Raw genomic sequence first — 18574 nt, forward strand, 5'->3', positions numbered from 1 at the left:
CTTTAGAATTTGAAAGAGAGTATTCCAGTCAACATTGTCAAAAGCTTTCTCTAAGTCTACAAATGCTAGAAACATAGGTTTGCCTTTCCTTAATCTTTCTTCTAAGATAAGTCGTAAGGTCAGTATTGCCTCATGTGTTCCAACATTTCTACGGAATCCAAACTGATCTTCCCCGAGGTCGGCTTCTACCAGTTTTTCCATTCGTCTGTAAAGAATTCGCATTAGTATTTTGCAGCTGTGACTTATTAAACTGATAGTTCGGTAATTTTCACATCTGTCAACACATGGTTGAAGTAGAGAGGATATAAAATGTAGACTGGCAATGGCAAGGAAAACTTTTCTGAAGAAGAGAAATTTGTTAACATCGAGTATTGATTTAAGTGTCAGGAAGTCGTTTATGAAAGTATTTGTATGGAGTGTAGCCATGTATGGAAGTGAAACATGGACAATAAATAGTTTGGACAAGAAGAGAATAGAAGCTTTCGAAATGTGGTGCTACAGAAGAATGTTGAAGATTAGGTGGGTAGATCACGTAACTAATGAGGAGGTATTGAACAGGATTGGGGAGAAGAGGAGTTTGTGGCACAACTTGACTAGAAGAAGGGATCAGTTGGTAGGACATGTCCTGAGGCATCAAGGGATCACAAATTTAGCATTTGAGGGCAGCGTGGAGGGTAAAAATCGTAGAGGGAGACAGAGAGATGAATACACTAAGCAGATTCAGAAGGATGTAGGTTGCAGTAGGTACTGGGAGATGAAGAGGCCTGCACAGGATAGATTAGCATGGAGAGCTGCATCAAACCAGTCTCAGGACTGAAGACCACAAGAACAACAACGACAACACCATTTTTATTATTTGCAATTACAACAGAAGGTATTAGTGGGCAGAAGAAAGTGCTAACCACCCTTTCACAAGGACTAATATGATCACATTGTCTATTCCATTTTCAAATGTACCACATATTGCTAATAAGTAGTTCCATTTGTACCAGAAAGAATTTTATAAGCTATTTGTCTTATTGCATTTATGTTCCTGAATGGAAGCACTGGCCAATCATTTTGTCTTCTCAGAGTTATTTGTGCATAACTCTGATCAAGTTATGTGATAACGTAATGGACACTCAAATCAGGAGGAGCAGAGTTCAAATCTTTATCTGGTCATCCACATTTAAGCGTTATGGTTTCCCTACATGCTACAATGATTCATAAATGAGACCTTGACCAATGCCCTCCCCCCTCTTCATCCAAATGCTGCGAACTACTATGAAGTGCACAGTGGTAAGGCACTTCCACATTGTAATACATACCAGGATTTCATTCAATATCTATCTACATACGAAGAGAACAAACAATGATTGCTAAAATGTCTCTTGTGCTATGGTCCCTGTGTGTGTCACACATAGAGAACTTAGTATTGGATCTTGAAACTTTCTAAGCAGGCTTTCATGGAAGAGATGACCTCTATCTTCAAACGTCAGCTAGTTAACATTTTTCAGCACTTCTCTGGCAATCTTGTGGGTCAAACAAATCTGCAACCATGTGTGCTGCCCTGCTTTCTACCTGCTCAATATATCACGTCAGTCCTATTTGGTATGGGTCCTTCACACTTGAGAAAGATTCTACAATAGGATGCACAAGCCCAGATAGCTGTGCGCATTAAGAGGCACACTTCTGTGACACAGGGAGGCGTGCTGGCCCTGAATCGAATCAATCTTGTTGGCTAATGGTGGAGCCTGGTGTGCCGGTTAGCCTGGATGAGGCTTTTAGATGGTTTTTCACAGCAACCTACATAAATACTGTGCTGGTTCCTAAGTTCTGCATCAGATACATGATGAACGAACACTTTGAAAAATGATGTCAGTTTTGATCATGGGATTACACTAGATGCAGACAGAAGGGGTACACCAATTCCTGCCTCTAGGGTTGGGGGTAATAGGCCATATGTGAGTATGGTTTGTTCTATACAAAACTGGAGACAACCATACCAATCCTGTCATGGCATTTGCTGGATATGGGGCACTGGAAAGAAAGAATGTATGAATGTCTTGTAAAAAAATTCTTTGGAGACTGCCAACATTTTCCCAGCAACCTACCAATTAACTGAACGCTGCCACTTGCTTTACCTTCTACTGAGTGTGTGTGATCTTTTCATTTAATGAAACCAAGAATTTTGGTTTGTTGATATTGTAGTCATTAGATACTACAATTCTGCATTTTTTGAAGTGCTCACGTTTCCTTTCTTAACATTTAAAACAAGTTACCAATATTTGCCCCACTCTGAGATCTTATCAAGATGTGACTAGATATTTATGTAACTTCCTATGTGCTTTAAGAATTATTTTTGATGTGTCAACTTATTTATCAATTTATGTTTGGGCATTTCTGCTTCATATAATAATGACCTTTTTTATTAAATATTTACAAATGTAAGAGGCACTCATCTCCCCACTTGCTGTGCTCTCAAATTGTTTCTGAAAATAATCTCTTAACAAAGGTTCCATTTAGTTCCTGTAAAGGCATCTCTTTTGAACAAGATATTACATTACACAAAATATTACATGACACTTAATATTTTTGATTTTTTATAATTTTGTGTGTGTGTGGGGGGGGGGGGGGGGGGGGGGGGGGGCAATTTACCCACTTGCTACATCAAAAAATTGATCTAATGAGTAGAAGAAGTTAACTTCCTTTTAAATGTAAATGCTATATGGCTGTCTGTCAGACTTTTGATGCTATCAGGTAAGTGACCAAAGACTTTTGTGGCAGCATAATTTACCCCCTTCTGAGCCAAAGTTAAATTTAACCTTGAGTAGTGAAATCATCCTTTCTCCTAGTGTTGTAGCCATGTTCACTGCTATTACTTTTGAATTCTTTCAGATTGTTAATAACAAATTTCATAAGTGAATATATATATTGTGAGGCTACAGTGAGGATCTCTAGCTCTTTAAATAAGTGTCTGCAGGATGATCTTGGATGAGGTCCAGCAATTATTCTGATTACACGCTTTTGTGTAGTGAACACTCTTTTATTCGATGATGAGTTACCCCAGAATATGATGCCATACGAAAGCAGAGAATGAAAATAGGCTTGGTAAGCTAATTTACTGAGCTGTATATTGCCAAAATTTGCAATGACCCTAATAGCACAAGTAGCTGAACTCAAACATTTCAGCAGATCTTCAGTGTGTTTTTTCCAGTTCAACCCCTCATCAATGCATATACCTAGAAATTTTGAATATTCTACCTTAGCTACTGATTTCTAATCCAAGTCTATATTTATTAATGGTGTCATTCCGTTTACTGTGTGGAACTGTATAAACTGTGTTTTGTCAAAGCCTTGCTTCTTCTAATGAACATTTAGATCCTATTTTCTCTACAACATTTAAAAAATGATTATTCAAAATGTTTTCGACTTCCAGCTTGTTGTTTGTCAAGTTTCCATTCACTTTGATGGTAATGCTGTCATTCTGTACTCTTGGTTGCCCTGTCTCCCTCGTAATAATACTCCAAATTGTTTTCATTTTGTTACCAGAGGTATTAATCTCAGACATGATGCACATGCTTCTGGACTTTTTAATAACCAATTACATTTATCTACTTTCTTGAGGAAACAGTTTTCAAATTCTCTCACAAGTGCATCATGAAATAAGTTATATTTTTAATTTGTATCGGGTTCCTTGTACACCTCATCCCAGTCTAACTGCTGAAGATTTTCCCTGAAATTTCTAATTGTCGAGTCATTAACTGAACACAGAACTTTGGAGGGTAGTTTTGAATTACTGAATGGAGCTATGTCATATACTGTAACTAGCTGAGCACCATGATCAGAAAGGCCATTCTCAACAGGACAAGAATTTAAGTTTTTAAACTTATCTTGGTCTATAAAAGTGTTATCTATCAATGTACTGCTGTCCTTTACTACCTGAGTAGGAAAATCAATGACAGATATGTCAAATTGAAAGAACCGAGCAACACTTCCAGGACACTCTTCCTATTACACTCTTTCAGTGAATCAACATTGAAGTCCCCACAAACAATAATTTGCTTTCCCCTATCTGACAGATAGCACAACAAAGCATCCAAGTTTTCCAGGAATAAATGAGTTTCTTGAAGGGGACCTATATACTGTTACAATTATGAAAGAGCCCTCCTTCAGTTTAAGTTGACAGGCACATGCTTCTATATGTTGCTACAGACAGAACTTTTTTGTATCTAAACTTTTTACACAGTGATAATTTTTGACATATATATGGCAACTACTCCTCTCACCTTATTCTCTCTACTCATATGTGCAGCTAGCTTGTAACCACTGATATTTACCTTTCCCATATCAGACACAACGTGATGCTCAGAAAGGCGTAGTATATTACATTATCAGATTCAATGTCAACCGAACAAACCAGGAGCTCATTTACCTTATTCCTCAATCCTGGAATATTTTGGTGAAAAATGGTAACTTTTTTTTTACTTTACTTTTGTGAGAATATACTTTTTTCTTTAATCCGCCAATATTTTCATTAAATATGGTAACACTATTATTTACTTTACTTTTGTGAGAATCTTGTGAGTTTTGGACTTCTTTAGCACCTGCCTGCCTGAACTTCTCATTGGACACTGATATTAGTCTAAAACTGAGGTACATCCATGAGTACTAGTGTCCCCCCCCCCCCCCCCCCCCCCCTTATGGATTTCGCTAACAACCCTGAAAGTTTACCCTTCCCTTTCCTATTGAGGTGTAGGTCACACCTTGTGAAATCCTCCCTATTAACAGCCTCGACAGAAACCAATCCAATGTCTGACAGAGTGGCCGCCCTACGCAACTGATCCAACTCCATATCTACTCTCCTGACAGAGTGGTTCAACTGGAGCTGATCATGCCGCACGAAAGCAGGCACCAGCCCAACATTGGCATATAGCAATATATGATCTTACTGAATCTGTTCTGGTAGAGATAAACAGGAAAAAATATTCTGTTTAGCTTTTCTGTGATATTGCCAAGGACTCTGATTGCATACATAAGAAAAATCTACTTGAGAAACAAATGCTAAAGCATCCCTTCCAGTAATCGAGTCTTTGACAATATAAAATAGAGGGTCACATTAACAAATGACACAACAGGAATAATACTAAATTTGTAGTGGGCAAATATTAAATATGGTGTGTTGCAAGGTTCAGTGCATGACCCACTCTTATTATTAACCTATGAAAATGATTAGCCTGCAGCATCAGAGCATTCTTTGTTAATGTCTGCTATACTGACAAAGGGCCCAAACACATCCATTCCTGAGAAATCCAAGGAAAAAAATGAAACAGATTTACCAACTGTTCACTGAAAACCGTTTAACCCTCACTCATACAAAGACTCGTCCACTTCCAGGTATGTCAAAATGATAGGAGAGCATTTTTGTCATATACAAGACACTTTTGTAATTTTGTTTTCACCCAGACATGTTTTAACACTTTTTGTATTATCATCAGTGGAGTTATTTGTTTATTTTCTTTCTGCAAAATTGTTTTTAATGTTAACCTCTGAAGAAACTTTTGGTACGAAAAAATGTAAATTTGTAAAATGAGTGACTGTTGTCAAATATTTTTCATTACTATGCATATAGTACAGAGTTGAGACACACATCGCTGACGTGAGGCAGTCTATGTTTTTCATTATCACATGTCTAAAGATTCTAATTTTATAGTAAATTTGGAAATAGAGTGGATGTATACATTTGTTTACATATCTCATAGAAAGCTATTGGTTGTTTATGCTGCTATCTTTAGATCTACTACACAATCTACAGCTTGTCATTTGCAAACAGCAAAATGTGGTGGTGGGGATTTTAAATGCATTTACAACTGAGAATTGCTATATATTGGGTTATTTAGAGTATTACTCACAGTTTTTTTACGTTGAAAACCACACAGCCACAACAACAGATAATAGTGGCAGAAACTCTGTGCTTAGTGAACAAATATTAGAAAATATACTTGTAACAACAACAGCAAAAGAAATAAGCATGTTACCTTGGCACAAACAAAGCAACACCATAACACCAAAAAACTCTAAGTAACAAACTAAATAGCCCAATGTACGGTGATTATCAGTCAGAAATGTATTAAAAAGGGGGCAGGGAGGGAGAGGGAGAGGAAACCACCACATTTTTACTAAAAATCTAGAGCCTTTACATATATCGAGAATTCCTCAATTCCGTGATACAAGTCTCAACTCCATACTATATGTAAACTAATATAAAGTATTTGACTTTAATTGCACATTTTACAAATGTAACTATTTTGTGCTACAAGTTTCTTTATAGGTTAACATGTAACAAACAATTTTGCACAAAGAAAATAAACAAATAAATCTGCTGTAGATAGCACAAAAAGAGCTGAACATGTCTGGGTGAAAACAAAACTACAAAATGGTGTCTTGCATCAAGCCGAATTCTTGTCCAATTTTTCTTAGCAAGCTCCTTCACAATAAGAAGAACAACAATTATTTACTGTCTGGCAACCAGAAGTAGATACAAATGCGCACACATTCTAGGCACTGAGATGGGCATTAGACTGAAGTGGCACCATTACATGGGTAAGTTAACTAAAAAGACTCTGTTCTGCCTGCATTGCACCTATAGACGTAAAACTTTCTCATTGGGCTGACTTGTGTGTGGGAGGATTGCTTACGTACTTAGCATATTTTCAGTCATTAGTTTCCTATTGTTTAATTTCCTAGGGAAATGCAGCTAAGGTAAGAAAGTATTTACATAAGTGTGCTGTGTGAAAACTGTTCAACAATGATAACAGAACATCTCACAAAAGCCCCTTCTAGGACCTAGGGACTCTATCACTTATAAGTCAATACATGTACTCCCTAATGAGGTTTGTGAACAACAATAAAAAGGAATATGGGATGAGCTATAGAATTCTCAAACACAATATTAGAAGTAAATGTAATTTTCTTATAGATTATGCATCTCTATCAGGTTTTCCTTTTACTCTGATGTCTATAACAAGTTACTGACATACATAAGGCAAAATACTGAAAATCATCAGATATTAAAGAAAAGGACACTTCATTAGCCACTCCTACAATTTATAAGAATATTTAGTTGCAGGAATGTAAACTGTGCCTAACTCTAATGTTTGTAGTACACAGATCTTGCTTTGAAGTATTCGAAAGAAACAGCAGCTGAGTTGTATAAGAAAAAGGAGAAGTGGCTTTTTCAAAGTACAGCTATTTTTCTCTCTAAGTGAATGCATGAGCGAAAGAGTTCTGTGCCTTGCATAATAATATGGATGAAAAATACTTCACCATTTGAAAGGGAGGGGGTGGGGGCTGATCAATCAGTAGGCAAAGCAAAAAATGCAAAGATAACACAAATACCTTGTCTTTTTTCAGATCTGGTGGTATCCTTAACAACATCAGATTGTCAGATGCTGTTGTTACAACAATTTCTTGGATGCTGTTTAGAGGCAGATTATGCTTCAATTTGAAAGTCTTTCCATCTAAGACATACAACGACTTGCTTGTTACTAGCATGGCTCGCTCTCTTGGTTTGTAACCATGCCGATCATACTTTGTCACAGAAATTGAGTACTGTAAAAAAATTATTACAATGAATTAAATATCTAACCTCTTAGTTAACAAATGTAGCATCAAGAATTCAGAATAATTACCAACACACAAGCCTAGCCTTTAATACAATACTAAATAAAAACTAGGACAGTAATAATATCACCCTCATTCAGCTGTTAACTGGATTATTGAAAAATTTCTCGTTTTGAATAAAAAGTGAATTTCAATGGTAAAACAAGGAATAAGTTATCACAACTTTCTGAAATTTGCGTAACTTTTTCTGAATCTGATGGTCAAATTGTTACAATGAAATCATCAAGTAAAACTCTACTTCCCTGACATAAAAACACTTCTCAAATACATTAATCTGATCTCCCAATTTTGTTAAATTACTAATCAAGAACTTAGGATAAGGTAATGACACTGGTACAGCTTATTTTTCAGGCCATCAGAAAAATTGAGAGAAAGGTCATAATTAATAAAATATTTTGCATTTTGTTGCAAACATTTTGAAGTTGGAGCAACAGAGCTGTCTGAAAACATCAGTTTGAATGTCTCTCCAACATCCGAACATGAGTTCAGTGAAAAGTTATTATTTACAACTAACAAAGCCCATATCGCTTTGATTTTTAAAACATCATCCCTGGCGTAAATAATTCAACTAACTGTCAATCAAGTTTCCACATTGATGCACTACATGCCTCACGTTTGTTTGAAATGTGAATACTTGCTTGGAATTGACTACTTGGTTGGATTTCTACTTTACTAGGGTTAACAACATTTTCACTTTTATATGAATGCATTCAAGGGTGCATTCATATAATTGATTCGCCTTGATGGGCAATGAACACATATCCTTCATTGGTGGGAATCTAAAATTAGTGAGCATGGATGACATGGGCAGGGACTGCAGGTATGTGATGCCAGGTGGGATTGTGATCCAGCCACAGAGCACGCTGAGATAGTCCAATAAAACACTGTGTCCATATGGTGCTGTAGTTAACACCACTGTCTTGTAAGCAGGAGATCCCAGGTTTGAGTTCTAGTCCGGCACACATTTTCACTCATTGCCACTGATTCGGCACAATGTCCCAATGCAGCTAGTATCATTAGTTTCTTCCCTTCCCTTCTCTTTCTTCCTCTCCCCCTTCAATTTACATAATTTCTCTTTTACTTGGGCACTTGTAGATGAATAAGAAAAGTTTTTAAGGGAAGGCTGACAAACTGGGAATCAATTTTGGAGCCTAACCACTGCTCATTGAAAACATTTTTCTCTAATGACATTTTCATGACTTAGATATGAAAAACTTAATTAGAAACAGAAATTCATCAGTTTAGAAAAGTATGAAGTACTCTTGCAGAGAGAGAGAGAGAGAGAGAGAGAGAGAGAGAGAGAGAGAGAGAGAGAGAGAGAATAACCACTCTAGGCCCTTACTTCCCCACGACTCAGCCTACTTCTTAGAAAGTGTTCCCTGAATTCCCCTGACCTTCGTAAAATTCTGTGACTTTCTCTGGCCTACCAGAGCTACACCAACTTTCCAGAAAATTGTGAGCATGAAGTGGCACACTAATATTAAATCCCACACAAATTGTAAATGCAAAAGTTTGTACGTATGTTTGTTATTATGTAAACTTTCAGCCTCCAGTTGCATAAGCAAAGAAACTTTAGGGAGGTTGGCTATAATAATGCAGCCTTCTTCAGAAATGTCACAATATAAAATTAAAACATGCCAGATAACGGCCTTGTCAGACTTAAAATGTTAGTACTACAGTACATAGCCATAAGACTGCATCACTTCTACTAATGTTTTGCTGATAGGCCACATAAATAGGCCAGACAGGTGGGCCGCAGGCGCCGAGTCATAACTGGGCACCGCAGACAGCGATGCAGCTAGCTCAGCTGGTGGGCACGCACATTCCAATGCTCTTTTTATCTTTATGTTCACATACGCATTTCATGTAATCGTTATTTTCTACAAGTTTAAGGCCTTTTTTTATAATTGATATACGTAAAACAGTGTATCACTAATGTTGAGGTTCGTAAAGGTTGCATACACATGAATTTTTATAACTGCCTTTATAATGACTTGTGGTGTGTTACATCCCTATGTACTACTTAGTAACCCGTTAAATCTAATACAGTATACTGCTTATTACTCACGCCAATACCTGGCCATGACATACAGCCTTTTTGTTCCTATTAGTAGCTTCGGGTAATGATTATCGTATACACTGCATATTTAATACACTAACCTATGTTCAATGCTGTTTCACAATTTGTTATACATCAAATGCCATATTTATATTTAAGAGCTTCATAAAGTTTGCATGTAACTCCACTGGCTACAATGTCTTCATAATGTTTTGTGGCGTCGCACACACCTATTGTCCGATAAATCTGTTACTTTATATGATCTTCTACCTACGTCAGTAGCTGGCTATGACACGGCCTACTGGTTTTCTTATGTATTAATTTCTGATCACATATTTAATCTCTCTAATTGCTAACCTGTATGAGACAGTTGTCCTTATTATCATTCACGAGCGCTAATTCTTAGCTAAGTTCCACACATTTCAGGCACTGTTAATCTTAACTTATGGCCTCTTTTTATTAAAAGGTTCCTTTACGCTATATAATGTTATTTGCCTCTCATAGAACTGTAACTTCAGGTATTATGGTTTATTTGCCAGTAACATTTTAGTTGCTGTAACAAATGATGTTATCAATTACTGTTTATTCTTTCTTATGTACAGTACACTTCTTGTATGTCTTTTACCTTTTATGGAAAGGTAATTTCCGTGACTTAGGATTTAATTCCATTAGTTGTCAGAACTACTGCAATAAATTATTTTTCATAATAATCTCAGTTAACATTTTCTGGTTTTAAGTCAGTATTACACTGAACGCGCATGCGCGCGACCACTAGCTGAGCTTGCTGCATTGCTGCCCGAGGTGCCCAGTTACAACTCAGCACCTGTTCCCACATATTTGGCCCGTTTGTGTGACCTATTGGCAAAACATTAGTAGAAGTGATGCAGTCTTGTGACTATGTACTGCTAGTACTAACATTTTAAGTTTTACATTACTGAGTAATGAATTACAAAATGTGCTGGAAAAGAGAGTAAATAATTTCACGACTGTTAGCGACAATACCTATCATGGAAAAGATTGTGGTTGTCCTTGTGAGTATGGAGAGCCAGAAATCTAGTGCAATACCTATCTGTAAACAATCATGTTGTGCCATTAGCATGACAGGTGAACACACCTTCACCTCCAACTTGTGAGACAGTGCTCCAAATGCTCTAAAGCGTTTAGAAAATTTACAGAATATGTAGTAGTGTCGTCTCTTGTTTGTCACTGTATCGATTGATGTGTATGTGGTCGCCTCACCAGGTACTTCATCAGTAATTTTGTTACTGATGTTCCGCACCAATTCATTCTTGGGCAGAATATCTCTATGCTAAACTTAATGAATTAATTTGATGGTTAACTTTCATGAGTGACATTTTAGTCACATCACCCACCCCACGGAAACAATAGTCATGTTGGCAATCCCACAGGAACAGTGATTTTCTTTGGAGTAAAAGGTAGCCTATGTGTCAATTCAAAATATAGGCTATCTCCATTCCAAAGTTCATCCAAATCTAACTTCAGCGTGAAGGAGTAACAAACGTACTAATTCGACAAAGAGAAAATATGCAGTTTCTAGTTTGCTGCAGTGCAAGTTTTGTAATATTTGTATGTGCAACAATGTGATCTGCCCTCACATATGTGCTTGTTATCAGAGGACATGCTCGCATATCATCATCAAATCCAGCCTCAGTAAAAGCTTACCACATGCTACAGTAGCCATTATCTGGCATGTTTTAATTTTATATTGTGACATTTCTAAAGAAGGCTACATTATTGTAGCCAAAACCTACGTAAAGTTTCTTTGATTATGCAACTGGAGGCTGAAAGTTAACATAATTACATTTTACAGTTGCTGACTCTGCTGCACCATGGCTCATGCCTCAATACCTTCCAGATAAAACTTTTGCGATGGGACAGATGCATGGCTCTGAGCACTATGGGACTTAACATCTATGGCCATCAGTCCCCTAGAACTTAGAACTACTTAAACCTAACTAACCTAAGGACATCACACAAAACACCCAGCCATCACGAGGCAGAGAAAATCCCTGACCCCGCCGGGAATCGAACCCGGAAACCCGGGCGCGGGAAGCGAGAATGCTACCGCACGACCACGAGCTGCGGACAGATGCATGGATAAAGTGTTTTGGCATTAACATTTCTTTGTAAAGAACAGTTTAGCCTTGGGTAATACTGTGGGGTGCAGCTAGTATTTAATAAATTTTAGTTGCTCAGATATTGACCAGTTACTCACCAGCACCTTATCTCCATTTTGCAAATGAGAAGAAACAAAGCTTGGAACCAAAGTCTTGTGCTCGGGTTTCAATCTCTCTTCAACAAATTTTGAAGCTATACTGTTTGGGTATGATTTCTTTTTATCTGTAAAATAATAATAATAATAATAATAATAATAATAATAATAATAATAATGGAAATGATAAAATAGCAAATTTCTGGTTAAAGAAGTTCACCTCAACACATTCACATCTAACTAAATTATTTAACAGTTACATTGCAGACCCATACACATTCCCTGATACACTTACACACGGAATAACATATCTGAAACCTAAAGATCAAGCAGACATAGCGAACCCAGCTAAATATCGCCCCATAACATGCCTACCAACAATATACAAAATATTAACTTCAGTCATTAAACAGAAATTAATGACACATACAACACAGAACAAAATTATAAATGAAGAACAAAAAGGCTGTTGCAAAGGAGAACGAGGATGTAAAGAGCAACTGATAATAGATGCAGAGGTGACATATCAAGCTAAAACTAAACAAAGGTCGCTGCACTACGCATACATTGATTACCAAAAAGCTTTTGATAGTGTACCCCACTCATGGTTACTACAAATATTGGAAATATACAAAGTAGATCCTAAACTGATACAGTTCCTAAACATAGTAATGAAAAATTGGAAAACCACACTTAATATCCAAACAAATTCAAATAATATCACATCACAACCAATACAGATTAAGCGTGGAATATACCAAGGAGACTCATTAAGTCCTTTCTGGTTCTGCCTTGCTCTGAACCCACTATTCAACATGCTAAATAATACAAATTATGGATACAGTATTACTGGAACATACCCACACAAAATCACACATCTGCTATACATGGATGACCTAAAACTACTGGCAGCAACAAATCAACAACTCAACCAATTACTAAAGATAACAGAAGTATTCAGCAATGATATAAATATGGCTTTTGGAACAGACAAATGTAAGAAAAATAGCATAGTCAAGGAAAAACACACTAAACAAGAAGATTACATATTGGATAACCACAGCAACCGCACAGAAGCAATGGAAAAAACGGATGCCTATAAATATCTAGGATACAGACAAAAAATAGGAATAGATAATACAAATATTAAAGGAGAACTAAAAGAAAAATATAGACAAAGACTAACAAAAATACTGAAAACAGAATTGACAGCAAGAAACAAGACAAAAGCTATAAATACTTATGCTATACCAATATTGATTTACTCATTTGGAGTAGTGAAATGGAGTAACACAGACCTAGAAGCACTCGATACACTTACACGATCACAATGCCACAAATATAGAGTACATCACATACATTCATCAACTGAAAGATTCACATTAAGCAGAAAGGAAGGAGGAAGGGGATTTATCGACATAATAAACCTACATTATGGACAGGTAGACAATTTAAGAAAATTCTTTATAGAACGAGCAGAAACTAGCAAAATACACAAAGCAATCACTCATATAAACATTGCAATTTCATAATCACTTCTACAACCCTTTAGATCACATAACATCAACAGATACGAAGAAAGTAAATTGGAAAAAGAAAACACTACATGGCAAGCACCCGTATCATCTAACACAGCCACACATCGATCAAGATGCATCCAACACATGGCTAATAAAAGGCAATATATACAGTGAGACGGAAGGATTCATGATTGCAATACAGGATCAAACAATAAACACCAGATATTACAGCAGGCATATTATTAAAGATCCCAATACCACAACAGATAATTGCAGACTTTGCAAACACTAGCGAATGCAGAATACCCCAGAAGACATGACAATGTAGCAAAAATAATACATCAATAGCTTGCCTTACAACATAAACTTATAAAACAACATGTTCCCACATACAAGTATGCACCACAAAATGTACTAGAGAACGATGAATACAAATTATACTGGAACAGAACCGTTATAACAGATAAAACAACACCACATAACAAACCTGACATCATACTCACCAATAAAAAGAAGAAATTAACACAACTAATCGAAATATCCATACCCAATACAACAAATATACAAAAGAAAACAGGAGAAAAAATTGAAAAATACATCCAACTGGCTGAGGAAGTCAAAGACATATGGCATCAGGATAAAGTTGACATCATACCAATTATACTATCAACTACAGGAGTCATACCACACAATATCCACCAGTACATCAATGCAATACAGCTACATCCAAACTTATATATACAACTACAGAAATCTGTAATTATTGACACTTGTTCAATTACCCGAAAGTTCCTAAATGCAATGTAACGTATACCATACAGTAAAAAGGAAGTCACGCTTGATCAAGGTCCGCATCACCTTCCATTTTTAACCAGACATAACGTCTGAGACAAGAAAGAAATAATAATAATAATAATGGAAATACCACAATTAAACAGGATAATATGAGACACAGTTTACACAGATCTCATTAAAAATAATAATAATCATAATAATACCTTTAAACAATGATTCTGCCAATATTTTGAGCTCGAACTGCTTCTTAGCTTCAGGTGTTAGAGACAGTCGATACTTTCGTGCCAGCCATCGTTCATGCAGCTGATGTAAATACCTGGAAGCCTAAAGTATTGCACAATAGTGAATATTTCCAATAATTATGGATAATTACTCTCTGTGCATCCCCCCTCCCCCTCCCTGTATGCAGGGAACACACATGCAAAAAAGCAGCATCTTTATTTGAACTACTTTTTTGACAAATTTTTAATTTTCTTAGGATAACATAATTCCCACAATTACAACAGAACCAGAATGCAGGGAGGGGAATTAGAGTATGACACCATGACAACTAGATCATTGAACACAGAGGAAGCACACTCGGACTGAGGAAGAATATGGAAGTAAATTGGCTGTGTCTTTTTCACAAGAATCATTCCAACATTTGTCTTAAGTGATTTAGGGAAACCACAGAAAACCTAAATCTGGATGACTAGGGAAGATATGTCACATACAACACTGCCAGTAGGAAAGACATTAGTCTCAACCAAAAATATTTTAACATCACAATTGTCACATTTTCACAACTGAGGAAAATTCTCATGTTCTCTTATCATATTGCATATACATGCATATATTGTCTGCATAAAATACGTGAGCTTCCACTGGTTACGTAAATTATGCTATATGTGATGTACTTACAACCTAATTTGTTACAACCTAACTTTTCCTTGCAGTTAATATGGAACTGATGATATACATGATATTGTTAGTTACTTATGAATTCTTTAGGAAATATTTAAATAGTGTTACAATTAACCTGCTTCAAATTATAGTATTAAAATTATGCAGGTAATTTACCTCTGTGCATGACTGAGGGCAAGGTGGCCATGATTTATCCAGCACACTTTTAGGCAAACTTTTGGCCAATCTATTTAAGTAGTGAACTTTTGCCACCTGGATAAATCCCTTGTTCACCTCATTAACTGGACCATGGCGAGTAATAAAGCCTTTGATGAACCTGTAATGCATAGCAATTTCTTAAACTGTCAGCATATTGATAGATTTGTTAAAAATTGAATGAGAGAACAGAAGCATATTTATTCCTTATTGGAATCAGAATGATAAAGATAAATGTGATATTGCAACTGAAGCAAAAAATTTTACCTTCTTATTGCTTCTACTCCTTTTCTTCTCCTCTGTGCTTCATTCTGTGCCAAATGTCTACGAATGTATTTCTGTATAATAATAGCAGAATTCCTCATTTCAATGTATTTCCTCCGCTGAAGAATACCTTTCCACACTTTCTGAATGATGGTGGCAACATAATTTTTCCTTTCTTGAAAGGCATCCTCTGTTTCAAAGAGAGTTTTAGGAAACCGAATGAAAAGTTTCGTCCTGTGAATTTCAAATAGGAAGCAAATTAAATGCCAAAATATTTGTGTAAATATCTTTTAGTTGTGCACTACAAATTAGTGTGGCATTCTATCTTTTCCTATGTTGTTAATGTATCAATTAAATTTGCTGGTAATTACAATACAGATTGTAAGTAATAAAATACCGCTTATTAAATAAACTACAAAATTCTTAAAAATGTAATTCTTTAATTTATTATATCAGGACAGTAACAGAATTTCATTCACTCATAAAACTGAAATGGACACTGACCTGCCCATTCTGTAGTCATCTTTTCCATAGCCCAAATAATTCACTAGTGTCTGCACACCATCTTTGGCACTCCCTTTATAAAATGGCCATGTTTCCGGACACAAACTTTTGTAACGCTGCAAGAACAACTCATAAACTCGTCGGAAAGCAAATCCTGCTCTACGTACCCTAAGATTTTCCATGAGCCCCAAGTATTTCACTTGATGCAGAACAACTTTTTCATTAAATATACCTGTTGAAGAAGAATTTATATAGAATATTGTAGCAACACTTTCATTAAGATACACACGTAAGTATTATCTGTTGTGTTTGTAATTCTGGAAGAAATGTCTCCAATGTGTACTTCAAAGGAAAAAACAGAATCTATGTTAGCTTTTAAAAGCTGTTCACTGTGCTAGGTAATACATTCTAAACAATGGGATTTTATGTTAATTAACAACTTCATCACAAAGTTTGATATATTTGCACAGCAGAGAATGAGTTTAGAGTAATCACTTTTCCAGGAACCATTCTCACACACATTCTTTAAGTCTTTATTTACACAGAAACTAGCTTGTGAATAGATATTTTAAGTAACTGTAGGCTGCTGTTTAAGGATTATCTGTTTATAAAGGTCTGTATTTTCTTAAGGGATTACACTGAATGAAGCAAGCATAACAGATAAAAATGCAACTCACTGTGAACTGGCAAGCAAATGCAGTTGTGCAAATAGGGACTGCCGAAATAAACTTGACAAAATATTGAGATTATAATTAGGATGTTCAACATCATTGTTATCAGAGCTCTTATTAAAACAGTTTTGTCATAGATGCTGAGAATGTAACATTTAGCCAATGATCAGACCCAATTTTAAAATCTTACATGCTCTCAGTACATTCACTCAGTCATATTTGAACACACAAGATTTTTAGTTACTCATACATTTCAGAAACTAATACCTCACAATCTTAGAAGAAGGTAGGAACATCACATAAAATTTGCAAATATGTACCACACTGTCATACTGTCTTCTACAATAGATGATGCTTCATCTCATTTCTGATAATGATGGTGCTCAGAAAACTGTCACTCTTTTCAGCCTCAAATTGATGTAGTAGGTCTAGACAAATTTCCCAGCAATGGTTTTTTGCACTTTTGTATCTGTGGGACCCATCTCTCTCAAACTTTTTGATAAAGGTTGCATAAAATCTTGTCTATGGCATTATAGCCAACAATCAGCTTTGTACACCATTCCTTGGTTACAATCCGCTAATCATTATAGGTGAGTTGATCAGAATACTGTTTGTTATGGGAGTAGACAACTAAGTACAATCAACTGGAGTTGTGGCTTGTCATGTAAACGCTTTTTATCACTTTCAAATTGCAGGACCTGCCATCTTACTTTATTATATCTACTGTATTGCCTCCATACACCTTCAGCAAATGCTGATGAATTTCAACTGATGCAGTTTGTTCAGCAGTGAGGAATTCAATGACATGCCTTTTTTTTTTATACATACACTGACATCATGTGCAAGTCTGGTATGTTACCCTGCTGGTCACCTGTTGGCCAACAAATCCAACAAAACATTATTGTGAACACTAAACTAACAGAATCAGCTCAGACACTCAAAATCAACACAAAAAGCAAGAGAAGTTAGTTTCGGAATAATCCTCATAGTTTTTTAATTAAAGTGAGGTATACAGACCGCAAGAAATTTTTCTCAATCCTCAATGTTTATGCATCATATAATAACACCACAGCATTCCTAGCTTGGGTTGTCACAGCAGTCCAATCTCTCAACTTTTCAAAGTCAGGCAACTAGTGTCAAGTTGTTCCTTTTTGCTTATATATTCCTCCTATCAACTCGCTATATCAGATGAGCATCTCTACCTCTTTTGGTTTCTGCCTGGTCATTTTGCCACAGAATATGCTGGTCTACAATCCCTGCTTTTTCACAGATCTTTCTGATTCACTTGATGCCTCTCTTTGTTAATTTCTTTTCATTTTCTTTTATGTTTCTCACAGATTTCTAGAGTGTTCATTCATGTAAGATCCTCCTAATGTAATACCCCTCCACATTACATCTAAATCAGTTTGGCAAAAATAAACTAGCAGCAGACATTGGAAAAGCATTTCATGAAATAATAGGCCTAAACAATAACGATCATGAAAGCAGACCAGTCACAGCCCTAACTAATGAGGGAAACTAGTGAGCTGGGCCAACTCTAGCAGGATTTGGTCCAGTAACAAAAATCTGCAACAAGTAATTAACACACAAACGAAAGTTCACTCAAACAGCAATACAATTAAAGACAAACAAAAGTTAACAGTGTTTCATCAGAACATAAGAGGCCTATACTGCAAGCTGGATCAGTTCACAGCAAATATAGAAGACACAAAAGGTATAAACAGTGCCCACATTCTGTGTGTAACAGAACACCACATCACTGCTGGTA

At 36.2% G+C, this 18574-nt stretch overlaps 1 protein-coding gene across 3 annotated transcripts in view; it reads right to left on the reverse strand.

The window, feature by feature from the left end:
- LOC124602204 (unconventional myosin IC) overlaps positions 1-18574 on the reverse strand; it is a 415107-nt gene that overhangs the window by 21497 nt on the left and 375036 nt on the right. For all 3 annotated transcript variants that reach the window (XM_047136305.1, XM_047136304.1, XM_047136306.1), the window contains 6 exons: positions 16136-16367; positions 15635-15865; positions 15329-15488; positions 14473-14593; positions 11958-12082; positions 7378-7590 (listed from right to left, as the gene is read on the reverse strand). In XM_047136305.1, the coding sequence (XP_046992261.1) occupies positions 7378-7590; positions 11958-12082; positions 14473-14593; positions 15329-15488; positions 15635-15865; positions 16136-16367 (1082 nt within the window). The remainder of the gene's footprint in view (positions 1-7377; positions 7591-11957; positions 12083-14472; positions 14594-15328; positions 15489-15634; positions 15866-16135; positions 16368-18574) is intronic.

Source organism: Schistocerca americana, chromosome 1, assembly GCF_021461395.2.
Source record: "Schistocerca americana isolate TAMUIC-IGC-003095 chromosome 1, iqSchAmer2.1, whole genome shotgun sequence".
Taxonomy (NCBI): domain Eukaryota; kingdom Metazoa; phylum Arthropoda; class Insecta; order Orthoptera; family Acrididae; genus Schistocerca; species Schistocerca americana.